At 38.5% G+C, this 18,181-nt stretch overlaps 1 protein-coding gene across 4 annotated transcripts; it reads right to left on the bottom strand.

Moving 5' to 3' along the window:
• Window positions 1-1,580: 1,580 nt before the first annotated feature.
• On the bottom strand, window positions 1,581-7,003 carry LOC109794184 (Tetratricopeptide repeat (TPR)-like superfamily protein). Of its 4 annotated transcripts, none has more exons than XM_020353656.3 (5): window positions 3,994-7,003; window positions 2,626-2,814; window positions 2,311-2,493; window positions 2,062-2,185; window positions 1,581-1,963 (listed from the first exon to the last, which is right to left on the bottom strand). In XM_020353656.3, exon 1 carries the CDS (start codon window positions 6,711-6,713, stop codon window positions 4,206-4,208), a length of 2,508 nt encoding a protein of 835 aa, XP_020209245.1. In that variant the 5' UTR covers window positions 6,714-7,003; the 3' UTR covers window positions 1,581-1,963; window positions 2,062-2,185; window positions 2,311-2,493; window positions 2,626-2,814; window positions 3,994-4,205. The 4 variants fall into 4 exon arrangements, with proteins under 4 accessions (XP_020209245.1, XP_020209247.1, XP_082931351.1 ...); XM_020353658.3 differs by having other exon boundaries at window positions 2,089-2,185; XM_083075225.1 differs by having other exon boundaries at window positions 2,062-2,493; window positions 2,626-2,817.
• Between the last annotated feature and the right edge of the window lie 11,178 nt (window positions 7,004-18,181).

The raw sequence follows: 18,181 nt of genomic DNA, 5'->3' as shown, positions 1-18,181 counted from the left end.
AATTCTAACTAATTAAAAATAAATAAATTTAGCTTTACATAATATTGTCACAAAACCTTTTCAATGAAAGGCAAGAAAAAGAGTTAACAAAGATAGCTAAATCTTCAGTATTGTATGTTACTAATTATTATTATTTTTTATTAGATAATTTTTTTTCTCGATACTAATTGTACAATTATCGAAAAATATGTATAGCAAACTACCTAAGCATCAAGAGAAACAAAAGCGAAATCTTATCTTATATTATATCTTTTAGTTCTCATGATTGTCGATAAACTGTAAATTTGGATATTTTGTTATATTTGTGACTTTATTTTTGGAAGACATAAAATAAAATAGAATAAATAGCAATATTTGTCCAAAAGAATGGCAAATGTGGTTACATTAATCTTTGAAACTATAAAAATATTAAATAGATTTATAAATAAAATTACTTATTGTTATTTTAGCCCATGAATATATCGCTATTATCTCATTTACACAAATTTTCAAATTTCAAACTAAACATGAATAGATGTTTAATTAGAATCTAATTCTAAATGGATTTTGATATATTAATTTTAAATTTTTCTAGAAATAGTTTTGTGAAAAGAGATGTAACAATAAGACTTGTTCTTATACTTATAAAATAGAATTGTAATAATAATAAAAAACAAAAAAGAAGAAGTGGGGTGATTCTCTATGAGATTTTGGAGTTATAATCGTGGGATCACATTGGTTAAATATGGTCAAACTTTAAATAATAATCTATAAATTGATTTATTTAAAATTTGATCTAATGTGATCTATTTAATAAAAAAAAAGTTGCTTCAAAAAAAATAAATAAATAAAAAGTCAAGTTTAAGCTTTCACAAAATCCTATTTATTATATAAAATTGAACTTAAACTTATGATAAAACCTATTAAAAAGTTTATATTCTATGTGAGTGAATATTAGTGAATATAAATATGCATGAATTATCCTTTCAAAAAAGATTTTTATTTTTATTTAAACTTTAAATTTTAATAATAATATAATAAACTATTTTTTACCACACAATTTTAAAAAAAAATACACGTGTACTTAAAAATATACTTTTTGAGTTATAATTATTATTATATTCATTAATTTATAAATGTTATATAATCAACTTTTTCTATTATCATAAAATAAACACAAGTTTTAAAATATAAATTAAACATACTTTAAAACATAAAACTAAAAAAATAGTTTATTTTATTATTAAAGTGAATTTTAAATCAAGATTCATGATAAACATTTTAGTTGGATTAATGTTATTTGATGGTATGACATTTTTAATCTTAATGGTGACATATTTGATCATAATAATGATACAAGTTATAGAACCAAAATATAACAAAACAAAATTTTAGTACCTAAAAAGAAAGTGACCAATTAAATAATTTTGGGCTTGTATGGTATATAAACCTATTTAATTAAAGGTGTGTGACTCGAAGTGATTAATTAACATTTTAATAAAATAAAAGTAGTTAATAAAGATGTCATAATAAGAATTAAAATTTTAGATGATAAAAACATATTTTTTTTAATAAAACAAAATCAAAACTTATTCATTAACTGAGTTAGAAGGAAAAACAATATATTTGAAGGGTGTTTTTACACATGCACAATTAGGAGAGATTTCTCTTTCATATTTCATTCTGTCCTCTCTCGGCCTAATTCAGAAAGGGACCAAATTCAGAAAGGGACCAGATGGAGAATCAATAGATCATTAGTCAAGGTAAGCCAGTATCATCATTTCCAAATTGTAATTTTGTTAACTGCTAATTATCTAAATCTGTGTTCTTTAAATGCAGGGACCACCTTGAAATTTGGAAATCTACTAATTATGTTACTCTGGAAATCTACTAATTATCTTGCTCTGGAAATCTACTAATTATCTTGCTCGTAGGAGTACCTTGAAACTTGAAAATCTACCGGTTATTTTCCACCAGCAGATACCTGAAGAAATTAATATGAATTTATAAATACATAAGATAATATACACAAAAATGACAAATAGAATGGAAAATTCAAAGCAAGGAAAAGTAAATGCCTACATTTCAAGCTAGAAAGAAAGTGTGTACCCATGTCTTCATGCATTAGGCAAAATTCCTTTATCCTTTTTCAAATCACCTTTCCTTCCTGTCCTAAATATCGTAAAATTCTTCTTCGGTGGGATGCCTGTTTGTTGAATTTCTTATTATTTTCTCTCTAACTTTTGGGGTTGGTGATGGCAGATCGAGTTGGAAGAAACCACATAACATATAAAATTATAGTTAACATTAAAGACCAAATAAGAATGTTACCATTTGACAGATTGAATTTTTTGCTTTAGCTATAACATTACATCTGACAAATGATCCTCTTCCTTGCTCTGCTGCTAGAGGACCTACTAAAATGTTGCGTGTTTACTAGTGAAGACCCTGATAGTTCTTCAAATCTTTAATGTTATCACCAATACTCCCAAGGTCTGCAATCCAACGAATGCCCTGAGATAATATGACAGAGATTAAATCTACAGGAAAATATAACATAAATACATCCCCAAAGAACACCAAATGCACATAGCTCACAAATTTGTCATATATATGAATAAAATTATCCAATTATGGTGCCCTCACCAGACAACAAACAGAAAAGAAGATGGAAACATATCAATTTGATCCTTTGGCCTTTGACTATATCACTCATCTTGTTCCAATCATGCCAGGGTATGTTGGCAACTAGCTTGAGTGGATCACTAAATATGCATCGGCAATAACCTGGAACATGGTTTAAGCAGCAACTATATCCTGTATTGCGACACACATCTGCTGGATCACCAACAAATAAATATCAAATAGTAAATAAGTCTTATCATGTAACATTAAATAAATGTTATCCAGTATCAATATACAGTATTGTTAAATGATTTTTTAGATGGTAAAAGAAATTTTATTACAGAATAAGGGCAGAAGGCACACCTGAAGGAGGATAAAATATCTTCCAAAACTGAAAAAGTAAATACCTATAATCTAGTGAACCAGAAATCGACAAAGTAGCACAGAGCTACACTTTTGAATGTATGACAATTCTACCTTTATATCTGATAATCATGAGAATCTGCTCCAAAGTAGGACACACCAATTGCATGCCAAAGTTCCAAAACAAAAATTTTCAAAGTAGTCCACTTACAATGCATGATACAGTGTCCAACTTTTCTGAACTAGAGTTTGAAATTGGAAGAAAAATGTAATAATAAGCACACCATACAAAAGGAGTTCAAAGTTGAAATTCTTCCAACCGGCCTTCGTGAGAACCAAGCAAAGTCATGTTCATAGGAAATGAGTTAGGGACAGTTATTTTCAACAAATAACCGTCCCAAACTCATTCCCATGTAATATCAAAACAGTACTGGCAAAATAGTAACATTACTGATATAGTTATTGATTCACCAATAGATCTTTAATACCAAGAAAGAGAAACAATATGAAATATGGAAACAGTTCAACATCAAACATCTAGAGAACATGATGGTGACTATCATTAAAACTTTTAACATCAAGAGAGGACAATGTGGATCGAATAATGCTTGGGTTTAACAGAAAAGCACCTATTAATCAATAATTAAAAAAACATCGAAATCATGAATAACATGGGGCATCTAAATAAGTATTTATAACCCAATGGTGGTCACAATCCTCTAACGCTAATTTCTGTGAATCAATAATTTGTGAAAAATAGGATACAATCCCCAAATCAACAAAAGAAAAAAACATAATTAACCCTAAAGTTATTTAAATAAATCCTATTCATTCTGCATCAATAACACCAAATGAAAATATTTGCCTGTGGAACAAATGCATAATATAGCCACCTTCCTATAACACTATTATCAATAAAAAAAATTCATAAATCAAATCAAATAAAAAAAGAAAAAGAAAAACAAAATTAACAAACGCAATGTAAAGAAGAAGAAAAAACTAAAATATTTATCTTAAATGACTAACCTCTGAAAACCAGGACTTAATTTTTAACTAGCAAGCCAAGTTAAGAGTATGCTGCTTTAGTTGTTGCCAAGCATCTGCACATCTAGAGATCAAGCATGCAAAACCTTCATCTTCCTAATAACAAGCTTTTTAGCTTCATGCTAAACAATGGAAGGTTCAACCGTATAAGCCCTGGTATCAAATAAGCATCAAATGTTTGAGAAGTTTCCTCATCATTCTTTATTGGTAAGTGCTGCATGTGGATGCAACGTCTGAACCAATGTGTTATACGTAATTTCTTCTAAGGGTAGTCCTGTGTTAGACATATGATCACTTTGTACAGCAACTTCTACCTCCCTTTCTTTGCAATATCCTTTTTGCAAAGCATTATAAGTGATGGTATCCGGTGCTATTCCATTTCTTATCATCTCATTTAAAAGTTTCGTAGCTTCTTTCATATTTCCCAATTTACAATACCCATCAATCATAATAGTGTAGGTAATTTTATTAGGTTGTATATTGTCTGAGGACATTTCCAGTAAGATACTCCCCACTTTGTCCATCTGACCTAACTTACAGTAACCTCCAATTAGAGCAGTATAACAAAATACATTTGGAAACAAGCCTTCATTTCTCATTTCTTCAAAAATTTCATTGGCTTCATCCACACGGCCAATGCAGCACATTCCATGTATCAGAGAAGAATATGTGGTGCAGGTAGGTAGAATTCCCCCACTTTTCATAGCATCACGCAATTTGAAGGCTTCCGTCACATTCCCAACTTTACAGTAGGCTGCAATAAGTATGTTATAAACAACAGAACTTAGCTCTTCTTCTTCATAAACTAACTTCTTAAACAATGTCACAGCATCTTCAATCCGATCAGCTTTACAATATCCTTCTAATAAAAGTGCATATGTATAGACATTTGGAACCAGGCCATATTCTTCTCCCTCACGTAAAAGCCTATGAACATCATCTATTTTACCCATATCAGCCAACCCTTTCATCAGGAAATTGTACGTATACGTATCTGGTTGGAATTCTTGCTGGACCATCTCTTCCTTGAGTTTGAAAGCTTCATCAACTTTACCCCATTTACAACAGCCAAAAATAAGTGTGTTGTACGAGATCCTATCCAGCAAAAAACCTTTCTCAAGCATTTGTTTGAGCATTTCAAAAACCTCCTCCATGTTCCCTCGTTCACAAAGTCCATGGAGAAGCGCATTTGAGGTCACTGTATTGGCTGCAAGCCCTTTACCAGCCAGCAAAAACCAAAGCTCAATTGCCTCCGAATGTTTTTCACATTTACAAAGCCCGCAGACCAACGGGGTTAGCAAGCTATCACTAGCCTTGATGTTCCTCGACAACAACTCTCTAACAATTTTTAAAACTGAATCAAACCTGGAATTTTCCAACAACCGATGAACCACATAAGAACATGCATCCATGTTCACAGACAACCCACTTGACAATATGTACCCCAATACCTGCTCAGCCTGATCCATGTGATCCCTCCTGCAAAAACCTTGTAAAAGAGTGTTAAAAGTAACAGAATTAGGCTTGAAGCCCTTCAATACCATCTCATCCCTAATCCTCAATGCCTCAACCATATTCCCCTTCCTACAATACCCATCAATAAGAGCGTTAAAAACAACCTCATTGGGAGCAAAACCCTTGTTGTACATTTCCACCAACACCTCACTCGCCGCCTCAAACTTCTCCAACTTCATCAAACCATTGATGAGCACACCATAAGTCACAACACTCGGATTCACCTTGCTCCTAACCATCATATCCTTAAACCGAAACGCCTCTTCTAACCTCCCACTCTTGCACAACCCATCAATCACATTGTTATAAGTAACAACATTCGGCGAAACACCGAACCCCTCCATCTTGCAAAACAAATCCACAGCATCCCCAACCCTCTCTCCCTTGCAGAACGCGTTAATCGCGGTGGTGAACGTGAAAACATCGGGCGCAACACCCTGAAGAGTAACATCAAACACTTCGTAACTTTTGTGAAGCTCATTGGCCTTCACCAACGAGCTCAGCAAAAAGTTGCACGTTTTCAAGCACGGAAAAACGCCTCTCTTGGAAAACATGATGAAAATATCAAACGCGTAGCGGAACCCGAAGCTCTTGAACTGAGAGCAGAGGGTGTGAAGCAACAAGTCCAATTCGCCGAGTCGTTTACCCGTGACCTGATTCAGCTCCAACATTGAGGAAGCTATCTCGCAGAGCCTCGTCTCGCGGTCTTGAAACGAAGTCGGAATGTCGCCGTCGATTAAGCGAGTGAGGAAGAACCTGGCGCGCGGCAAGAAATTGGAGGCGAGGAGCGAGCGGAGAAGGAGGCAATAGGAGCGAAGGGTGAAGCGGAAGTTGAAATGGTTATTGGCGAAACGGAAGAAGGCGAGTGTCGTTTTGGGGTTAACGGTGTGGTGGAGTGAGAAGAATAAGCGATCGAATTCGTGGGGGGACAAGTGGGGCAAAATGGATTTACATTTGGAAGAATCTAGAACCTTGCCGGAGAGAAGGGAAGGGAGGAAGGCGAGAGGCGCCTGGGTGGGCGGCGGCGGAGCGGGGTGAGGCGGCGGCGGCGGTGGTGGTGGTAGAGGCGGGGGCAGGTGGCGGCGGTGGTGGCAGAGGGCGGTGGAGGTGACCCAGGTGAGGGGGCGTGTGAAGATGGGGGAAGGTTTAGGGGAGGAGAGCCTGGTGAAGTCCATTGCGGAGCGCATGGAGCGTGGAATGGGATGGGAATGGTTTTTAATTTAATGCATTTGAGAGAGAGAGGATGTGAAAGTGCCACGATTGGTGAAGAAAGAAGGGTGACGCTGTTGATTTGATTACCCTAAGCTAAGGTTTGGTCGTTAGTCAAGGAAGGAGATGCAGCAAAATCGGCATTTCGGCTGGCCTCTGCGGGTGCAAGAGGCAACACCGTCAGGGTGGGAGTGGGACGAGGGCGGATTCAAATATGGACCTCTCCAGCCCGGCCCAATATAGGCTTCTGAATTTTTATCTATTTTATTTGTGTTCATTTCGGAACAAACTCTTATGTATAAAATACAAATTTATTGATGATGAGAGTTTTCAGATTTTTTTTAACTGTATATTTAATTTAATTATTTTATTATAATTATTTATGAGATAAATTTTAATATTTTAAAATAAATTATTTATAAATAAATTAATTTTGTATTATAATACATTTTTTTTTATCATTGTCGCCACCGGCCCGAAACGGGCTTTCGGCACTCGCGAGGGATGGTTGGACTCTTTTATTTGTTTAAAAATATGGATTGCTAGAATGACTTATTCTCAAACTGAGACCTCGTCAAACGAGCAATTTTATTAAAAGGCTCACCAATTCATGTTAATCCCAAGCGGGACCCTCCATGGATTAGTGGTTTTCATAAAAGGAAGGGTTCATGGAGTCGCCACCAATGTTTTACTCAAAACATTGGAAAAAGAGGATAAGGCAATTGATTTTATAAATCAACTTCGGCCATTACAACCAGAGTTGGGTAAGGGAGTCGGTTACGCGTGGGGAAGGTGTTAGCACCCCACAGCGCCCCTTTCGGGTTCCCTATGACAGATTATTTCTAAAATAATAGCGCAAAAATTACTAAATTACCCCTATTTATTATAAGCGATTATAAGCGAAATATCTACATGATGATAATTTAAGTATGCAACACTCAGAAAGCAGTAAAAGAAAGGATTTAAGAAGGAAACCTTTGAAGCGTGCTTTTCTATATATTTAAACAGAAATTGGGAAGCTTTTTGGCGTTCCCTCACTCTACAAGCCCGCTCGCTCCTTCCTAAAAAATAATTTTTGACTTGGAAATCCGATGGATTTCCCTTCGACTTAGTTCGAGACTCAAGCAAAATGCTCAGAACTCAAAAACTTCGTCGGATCAACTCTCCGAGTGATTTCTAGGCAGAGCACTGCTCAAAAAAACCCAGAATACTCAAGAAGAGGGTTAAAACTCAGTCCAAAAGTGTGAAATGACGTCCCATTGACGTCATATTTATAGGGAAAAGGCTCAATACGGTCTTTGGGGGTCAATACGGTCAACACTGAAATTTTGAACTACAATACGGTCGTATTGAATTCAATACGGCCGTATTGAAGTTCAAAAAACCTCAATACGGCCGTATTGAAGTTCAGTGCAGCCGTATTGAAGTTCAGTGCAGCCGTATTGAATTCAATGCAGCCGTATTAAAGTTCAGTGCGGCCGTATTGAATTCAATGCAGCCGTATTGAAGTTTAGAAACTTCAATACGGCCGTATTGAGTTCAGTGCGGCCGTATTGAAGTTCAAAATGTTCAATACGGTCGTACTGAACCTCTGGGAGGCCGTATTGGGCTTCATTCCTCCCACTTTTCTTATTTTAGCTATTCTAAGACCTCTAAACCTACAGATAGTCATCCTATGGTCTTCTGGGAGTCCTTCCGGCTGACTTTCCTTTGGTCTTCGAGAGTCTTCAAGCTTTATTTCCGACCCGGACAATTTTAGGGGTCTACAGCTGCCCCCCCTTTAGTTAGTCGGACGGCCTTTTGGTGTACCGGCTGACAAGTAAAGGAGTTGACCCAATTGTCCGGGTGATGTGCCAACCTTCTGACTTGTAGCGTCTTCCGGTGGAAAATTGTTGAGTAGCCTCTCCAGGTTGTTGCATACCTCGGCGTTTCTGACAACCTTGGTAGCTAAGTTTACCCTCTCCAGGGTCAACTTCACTCGACGCCCGAGCCGGAAGTTGAACACCAACGTGCCTCTGACGACGCTGATGGTTGAGTACCGCCTCTCCAGGCCTAGCCTCACTCGACGCCCGAGCCGGAAGCTAGACACCAGTGTTAACATCACCGATGATTGAGTACTGCCTCTCCAGGCTCTGCTTCGGTTGTTTCTGACGACCTAGGCAGCTAAGTTTACCCTCTCCAGGGTCAACTTCACTCGACGCCTGAGCCGGAAGTTGAACACCAACGTGCCTTTGACGACGCTGATGGTTGAGTACCGCCTCTCCAGGCCTAGCCTCACTCGACGCCCGAGCCGGAAGCTAGACACCAGTGTTAACATCACCGATGATTGAGTACTGCCTCTCCAGGCTCTGCTTCGGTTGTTTCTGACAACCTAGGCAGCTAAGTTTACCCTCTCCAGGGTCAACTTCACTCGACGCCCGAGCCGGAAGTTGAACACCAACGTGCCTTTGACGACGCTGATGGTTGAGTACCGCCTCTCCAGGCCCTGCCTCTCAACATGAGTTAGTTGAGTATCGCCTCTCCAGGCCCTGCCTCTTAACATTCGGCAGTGTGAGTTTACCCTCTCCAGGGTCTGCGTCCGTGTCTTCTGATCACTTCGGCAATGTAAGTTTACCCTTTCCAGGGATTTGAGATGATTTTTGTCTCCACAGTCCACGATGCTGCTTCGACAGTTTTTCTGCTTTTGTGCCGCTGAGGGCTGGATAATGCAGGGATCCGTCTAGGGGATGTGCAGTCATTCATAGGTTCCTGTGCTCCAATTTGCATTGCATTATTGGTACCCATGGGGAATTTCTGACTCCTTGGGGTGTAGACACAGATGCTCTCTCTTTGAGTTGAGCGGTGCCTTTGGCTGACGTCCTTTTGACGTAGGTGGAGTATCCCGGTTGTCCTTATTCGGGTGTCTCTTTTCGATTTTTTTTGATTTTTTGTTGCCTTTGTGTAGGCTGTTATCCGCTGGGGAATTTTGTCGTTGATTTTGACTAGCCTCTTCTGTTAGGCATATCATCTTGATGTTCAATGATTGGCTGAAAAGCCAAATTCCGCTTGGGGAATTGTTATTGATCTTTTGGATTTTTGCTTTTTGTAGGAATGCCTCTGTGTAGGCGACTGGGGATTTGAAGTTCTTATGTATCCCAGAGTATTATTTAGAAAGCCTCTTCAGGCTTAGCTTCACTCTTCGTTTGAGTTGGAGAGCTATCTTCCACTGAGGAAGTCTAAGTCCTTTGACTTGGATATTTTGTTTGGATCATGCTTCCGTTGGGGAATTTTCGCTTTGATAGCTTTCACTGGGGAATTTGGCCCGTGAGTGGAAGCTGAGATATCTCTGGGGAGTATTATTTCGGCGAGCCTCTCCAGGCTCAATTATTCTGAGAGAGTATTATTTCGGCAAGCCTCTCCAGGCCCAATTATTCTGTAGGAGTATTATTTCGGCAAGCCTCTCCAGGCTCAGTTATTCTGTATAATTATTGTTTTTTGTTCAGCCCGAGAATGCGAGCTGAGACGTCCTTTGGAGAGTATTATTTTGGCAAGCCTCTCCAGGCTCAATTATTCTGTATAATTTGTTGGATTTTCTGTATTTTGCCTTTTTGTTGATTTTGGCTTTTTCTGTGTTTTTGCCTTTTGATTTTGGCTTTTTCTGTGTTTTTGCCTTTTTTGTTGGTTTTGGCTTTTTCTGTATTTTTTGTTGATTTTGGCTTTTTCTGTATTTTTGCCTTTTTGTTGGTTTTGGCTTTTTCTGTACAGAAATGTCTCTGAGGAGTATTATTTCGGCGAGCCTCTCCAGGCTCAATTATTCTGAGAGAGTATTATTTCGGCGAGCCTCTCCAGGCTCAATTATTCTGAGAGTATTATTTCGGCGAGCCTCTCCAGGCTCAATTATTCTGTATGATGCTGTTGATTTTCTGAATTTCTTCATTTTGTTTGCTGTTGTCATACACAAGCAATTTTTCCTATTTTTTCTATTTTATGCGACTGCCTCATGATGAGGTCTTTGAATGTGCAATTAATGTGCGTGATGCACAAATGCAAGTTTTATTATTTAATGTTTTGTTGTTTTTTAGAAAAAATGAATGGCTCCCCCTATCCTCTTCTTCTTGGAGGAATTTTGTCATCGACGTGAGGGAGGATTTCTGTTATTGCCAATACGGCCGTTATTCATTTCAGTATGCCCGTATTGTATTGAAAATTTGTTCATAACCCTAATTTTGGTACGGGCGTACTGAACATGATACGGGCGTATTGTTTTTCTGAAGTTTATATTTTTTGTTTTTTTCAATAAACAGAGAATAAGTGATCTTCCATTACACCTATCATCTGTATGCATGTATGCAGTATGATGCACCTAATTCTATTTGATTCATTTTTCAAAAGAATTAACCGATGCATTTTTTGCTTGGATTTTGCCATTCCTCCAGACGGACTGTGCGCTGCCGACTTTTATGACCGAGGAATGATGCATATTTGTTTTTTTGAGATTTGGTGTCATCAACCAAATGATTTTCCTTTCCTTTAGAAGATGTGTCAACCCTCCTATTGACTACTATATCTCCATGTTTCCACTAGATTATTCAAAAATCGTTTGGGACAAGAGAGAAAAGAAGGAAAGGATATTTTTTTCGAAAGTTTGTGTTTTAGAGGGGATTATTTATTTTTTGAAAAATGGATTTTGTAAGAATGGCTTGGCCAATGGTAGGCTTAAGTGTTTAGGCTTGTTTGATTAAACACTTATGAAGTTAAGCACGTCTTGGTTATTAACATTTGTGATTTGACAACTTGGATAGCTTTTCTTGAGCCCCTTTGTTGAATTCAGTTGGTGGTACCATCATGGATTTATTCTGTTTTTCAATTGCCCTAACTTTTGCCTAAAACACCCATTTGTGGAGTTTTAGCGGGCTTTTGTTTTTGTTCATTATTTTGTAACCCTAATTTTTGCCTAGGTCACCCTTTTGTGGGATTCCTAGCGGGTCTTTTGCTCTTATTTTTGCGCAGCCCCCTTTTTGGGTTTCCTGCCGAGCTTTTTGTTTTTTAGGATTTTTGTCCTGAATGGATTTCTTTTTATCCATGACGGCACTTATTGAAGCCAAGAAAAGGTGCTCCAAGTTGTTACACACTTCCACATAAAAAGATGCGGGTTTATTTTTATTAAGACGATTTTAACCTCATTCATGCTTATTCAAACAGGGTTAAAAATAATGTGGTCTAGAGATTTATTGCAAGCAAGAAAAGAAGCAATAAGAAATAATGAAGAATGATTTTATTATAATCATAGTGGAAACATGTGCCCTATCGAGGCTCGGGGGTCGGGCTGTCCCCGAGGAGTAATCTCTAATAGTCATCAGGTTTACACATCCCTATCGGAAGGAGAAAAACACTTGATGACGACAGCCGGCCTTGATATTTGTGAACCAGCCTTCCTAAAGATCTGGCTTAAAGAACGTCGAGAAGGATCTTGATTCCTCTTCGTTCTTTGATCTTTAACAGGGTTGTATCCTAACCATTGTTTCCCCAGATTATCCTTGATAATGGGTAGCTCCGGGATTCCTTGGGAGTCCTTGCCTAATCCTTGTCCTGGCAAGTATCCGTTCTTAGTGAGCACATGGGCTACCTTCTTCATTTCTCGGGGAAACGTCTCAACATTGGCAATTTCCAATGCTTGGAAGGCGGTTTCCAAAGCTTCCTCTGCTGCATCCACATAAGGTATGGTGGATGGCTTGCTGATGAGTATGTCATCTTCAGCTTGAACAGTCACCAGTTTGTCACCCACTATGAACTTGACTTTCTGGTGGAGCGTAGAAGGAACAGCTTTCGCATCATGAATCCAAGGTCGGCCGAGGAGACAGCTGTATGCGGGAGTAATGTCCATCACTTGAAATTCGACGTTGAAGATGGTGGGCCCAATTTGGATTTGGAGATTGACTTCTCCCACCACTTCTCTTTTAGAACCGTCGAAAGCTCGGACGATCATGTTGCTCGGGCGCATTTGGACTCCCTTGATCGCCACTTGATCAAGCGTTCTTTTGGGCATCACATTCAAGGAAGATCCGTTGTCTACCAAGACTTTTGCGATGTGATATTCCTTGCACTTTACAGAGATGTGCAAGGGCTTGTTGTGATTTGGTCCCTCAGCGGGGATCTCTTCATCGGTGAAAGTGAGGTGATCATTAGCCGTGATGTGACTAACAATCCCCTCAAATTTGTCTTGGGAGATAGTGTGCGACACATATGCCTCGTTCAAGACTTTCAACAGAGCTTGCCGATGCGGTTCGGAGCATAGGATCAACGACAACAGCGTAATCTTTGCTGGCGTCCTATGAAGTTGATCCACGATGGAGTACTCGCTCTGTCGGATAAACTTTAACAGCTCGTCTGTCTCCTCCTCGGATTCTCTATCTTCCTCGGTTTTCTCCTTTTCTTTTCTTTTATTCTTGGGAGCTTTGTCGTGAAGATCTTCGGGAGTGTAGATCCTTCCACTCCTAGTCATGCCCCCAAGTCCAGCGATGTTGGAGATATCGCTGTCGGCAGAAGAATGGACGTCGTATATCCATGGCACAGCCTTATTTGATTCGTAGGGGAAAGGCCTTGGAGCGATGATCCTTAATGGCGTTGGACCTTCCCCTTTGTCTGTCTTGATTACCAACAACGGAGTTGATGTGCGCTCGCTTGGCGCGGTTGTTGGCTTACGCTTAATAACAAATGGCGTGCGATCCATCTTGAACATACGCATCGATTATTTCTTTCTTTTTATTAATGTTTATTAATGATTTATTGGGAGGGATGTATGAAATGCAAACCTAGATCCCTCCATGATCTTTGATAAGAATGCATGATATGAGATGATGGCGATGAATATGCATGCATTGTGTTTATTCAACTAAGCATTATCATGTTTTTAGGATGTCCCTAAGATGATGCATGATATTGCTTGGTTTGGATAAATGACCCTTTTTTTCTTTTTTGGGTATTTTTTATTTTATATATTTTTTGTATTTTTTGGGTGAAAAGGGAAACTACCTATATGAATGTGATGAAGGTAGATGTTAACACCATGCAATGGAAGATTCTTATTCCTATTTATTCTTATTTTAAAAAGGAATAGGAATGTTGTATGTTTAAAGAAATGCAATGTATGCTCAAACAATTTCACATAATCAATGCACAAACAATTCACTCATCCACGAACAGTCACGAGCGAATCACGAGGTAGGGGTATCCTGCAGAAAAGTGCATATTCAAGGTGGTTCTAACTGTTCTCACCGGTCTGAGGCCCCCAAGGTGCCCTCATTATAGGGACCCAATTCCTCTCGTCGTAAGTCGATGGAAAGCTCCAACGCACTGTCGGACTCGAGTTCATGGTTATCACCTTGAGTGATGCTTTCCGACAACGGTCTACGGGCACCTATAGACCCATTCGACAACCGGCCGTACTAACATCCACTCCCTATGGCTTACCACTCATGCCCCCGGGTATAGAGGGAACTGTGGTGTGCAAAGGTTTGTGTGCAGTTTTTATTTCAAACAATTGCGAAAAATTAAACATACAACAGTTATTAAAGCCATATAAATAAAGCATGTTATCATACAATAAAGGGGTAATGAAGTAATTTTAACTATTATTTGTTAAAAATAATCTGTCACTAAATGGGACTGACTCTCGAGGCTTCCCCAGTGGAGTCGCCATCTGTCGCCACCGGCCCGAAACGGGCTTTCGGCACTCGCGAGGGATGGTTGGACTCTTTTATTTGTTTAAAAATATGGATTGCTAGAATGACTTATTCTCAAACTGAGACCTCGTCAAACGAGCAATTTTATTAAAAGGCTCACCAATCCATGTTAATCCCAAGCGGGACCCTCCATGGATTAGTGGTTTTCATAAAAGGAAGGGTTCATGGAGTCGCCACCAATGTTTTACTCAAAACATTGGAAAAAGAGGATAAGACAATTGATTTTATAAATCAACTTCGGCCATTACAACCAGAGTTGGGTAAGGGAGTCGGTTACGCGTGGGGAAGGTGTTAGCACCCCACAGCGCCCCTTTCGGGTTCCCTATGACAGATTATTTCTAAAATAATAGCGCAAAAATTACTAAATTACCCCTATTTATTATAAGCGATTATAAGCGAAATATCTACATGATGATAATTTAAGTATGCAACACTCAGAAAGCAGTAAAAGAAAGGATTTAAGAAGGAAACCTTTGAAGCGTGCTTTTCTATATATTTAAACAGAAATTGGGAAGCTTTTTGGCGTTCCCTCACTCTACAAGCCCGCTCGCTCCTTCCTAAAAAATAATTTTTGACTTGGAAATCCGATGGATTTCCCTTCGACTTAGTTCGAGACTCAAGCAAAATGCTCAGAACTCAAAAACTTCGTCGGATCAACTCTCCGAGTGATTTCTAGGCAGAGCACTGCTCAAAAAAACCCAGAATACTCAAGAAGAGGGTTAAAACTCAGTCCAAAAGTGTGAAATGACGTCCCATTGACGTCATATTTATAGGGAAAAGGCTCAATACGGTCTCTGGGGGTCAATACGGTCAACACTGAAATTTTGAACTACAATACGGCCGTATTGAATTCAATACGGCCGTATTGAAGTTCAAAAAACCTCAATACGGCCGTATTGAAGTTCAGTGCAGCCGTATTGAAGTTCAGTGCAGCCGTATTGAATTCAATGCAGCCGTATTAAAGTTCAGTGCGGCCGTATTGAATTCAATGCAGCCGTATTGAAGTTCAGAAACTTCAATACGGCCGTATTGAGTTCAGTGCGGCCGTATTGAAGTTCAAAATGTTCAATACGGCCGTACTGAACCTCTGGGAGGCCGTATTGGGCTTCATTCCTCCCACTTTTCTTATTTTAGCTATTCTAAGACCTCTAAACCTACAGATAGTCATCCTATGGTCTTCTGGGAGTCCTTCCGGCTGACTTTCCTTTGGTCTTCGAGAGTCTTCAAGCTTTATTTCCAACCCGGACAATTTTAGGGGTCTACAATCATAAATCATAGTATTTAGTTATATATATAATTTATTTTAAACTAGTATTTTAGCATGTGGAATGTATCACTTTATGATTTATATACTTTATTAATTAATTATGTATGTTGTTGTATTTTAATGTTGATATGTTGTATTTATTGTTGTTTTAGAGCTTTAAGTGATCAAGGAATTGTTGAGAGTTATGTCATTTTTGTGATAGTTTTAGTTAAGGTCAAGTTGATCAAGTTTAGGGAATGGTATTTAAGATCCTAAACCACTATAGTACCCAAACTCTTCCATGTTACTAATTAGTAGTGGTAGATAGGAGATTCAAGGCTTGGGAGCTAAGAATCTAAGGATGAGAGTGTCGTATAATGACCCCAAAAACTTTCATTCTTCCTTCCTTTTCCTTACTTTCCAAGTGATTTGAGGTAAAGAAAATTTGTTGATTGATAGTTGTTGATGGAGGACCATCCTTGAAGACATATGTGAACCCATCACTAGTGGCTAGGAGGGTAGAAGAGGAGGAGGGAGCTCACACACCAAGAGACACCCTCCTCATGATCATAGAGTACTAACTACTCTCCTAAGCCTCAGTAGTATAAGGTTTATTTTATTTGAAGTTATTTTCCATTTTTACCCTTGTATTTTGGGGTGCTTAGGACTTATAATTTATTTTCCTTGTATTTCCTATTGTGCCCTTATATTTTTGGGAACTTAGAAGTTAGGGCTTTATTTCCTAGGTGATATAAGTGTTTGGCCATGACAATAATGGGTCTTTTGGGCTAAGAAGAGCTGATGGAGAAGATAAGAGAAGTGATGGATGAACTCCTCCTTGACTTCACCTATGCTTGGACCTCTTCTTTGGAGATTGAAGACCGGATTGAAGAACACTTAAATGGAGGATGTTTTCGGACTAAGGTTGCCTAAACTATGGATGGAAGCATCCAAGCTTAAGAAACAAAGGAATGCTCACTTCAAAGGTAGGAAAACCTAGGTAGGGTTCCTAAAGGATGAAGGCACTCTTGGTGACTCTTTGAGAGAATTGGCTGAAGATTATTTTCAGAAAATTCTATTTCATTCAAAAAGTGAATACAAGGTGCTTGAAGGAAACCATTTATAGGACCGGAATTAGGAGTCACTTGGCGCCAATGTGAAGGCTTCACATGTGGCGCCAAGATTTGAATTCAAATTTGAATTTTGAATTCAAATCTTAACCCACATGTGTATCACCGGTTCCCAAAGATGCTAAGTGAATTTAGGTTTGATTTAATTTGCATTTAGGGTTTGAATTTGAGTCACACATGTTCAGCCAAGGTGGCGCCATCCATGTGACTCAAAATGCAACTTAAATGCAAGCTAAATTAATCCTAGTTTGACCTAATCCTATTAAACAAGTTTTCCTTCCTAATTCCTATACTAATGACCTAAATACAATGGTCAATGAAATACAATGAATAGGAAAAATTACAAGAAAGAGAATGAGCCCAATATTGGGTGTCAAAAGCCCAAAGGCCCATGAAGCCCAATTTCAAGTCCAAAGTTCACAAACCCTAATCTATGGTCCAAAATACAAGACCAAAACAAAGTAAATCCCTATTCTATGAATATGCAATAAAACATGGTGTCAAACAAGTAAAGCCCAAGTAAGGAGCACCCTAGGCCCACCAAGCCCATTAGGCCCACTAAGCTCTGAAGCAGAAAAGTCTTCAAGTAATCTCCTGGCCATTGCTCTAGTGGTTGGACCCTTGGTCCATGCTCTTCCATCATTCCCTCCCTCTTAAAAAGGATTCGTCCTCGAATCTGAAGACTCTTCCTCATCATCACTAGCACCTACAAAAGGTTTTAAATCACTAACATTAAAAGTAGGGCTAACTCCATAATCAGAGGGTAAATCAAGCCTATAAGCGTTATCATTGATACGCTGTAAGACTTGAAAGGGTCCATCTCCTCTAGGACTAAGTTTGGACTTCCTTTGTTTGGGAAAACGTTCTTTTTTAAGATGAAGCCAAACCCAATCACCTTCCTCGAAGATCATAGTTCTTTTGCCTTTGTTGTTTTGTTGAGCATACTTCTCATTTTGGAGTTGGATATGAGTTTTAATCCTTTCATGTATTTTTTTAACAAAATCAACTCTTGAAGCACCTTCCTTATGAATGAAATGTTCAACATTAGGAAGACGTATCAAGTCCAAAGGAGTTAAAGGATTAAACCCATACACAGCTTCAAAAGGAGAAATATTGGTAGTTTTGTGAACTACCGTATTGTAGGCAAATTCAATATGTGGCAAATACTCATCCCAAGATTTATGATTGCCCTTTAGAACTGCCCTAAGCATAGTAGACAGAGATCTATTAACTACCTTAGTTTGTCCATCTGTTTGAGGATGGCAAGTAGTTGAAAAGAAGAGTTTAGTTCCTAGTCTTGACCATAAGATACGCCAAAAATGGCTTAAGAACTTGGTATCTCTATCAGA

The sequence above is a fragment of the Cajanus cajan genome, chromosome 5 (genome assembly GCF_000230855.2).
Source record: "Cajanus cajan strain Asha chromosome 5, NIPB_CcT2T_4, whole genome shotgun sequence".
Taxonomy (NCBI): Eukaryota; Viridiplantae; Streptophyta; class Magnoliopsida; order Fabales; family Fabaceae; genus Cajanus; species Cajanus cajan.
This window is presented reverse-complemented; position numbering and strand designations above follow the sequence as displayed.

Excerpts from the sequence above, each read along its gene's own strand:
- LOC109794184 (XM_083075225.1), bottom strand. The coding sequence starts at position 6,713 with ATGCGCTCCGCAATGGACTTCACCAGGCTCTCCTCCCCTAAACCTTCC.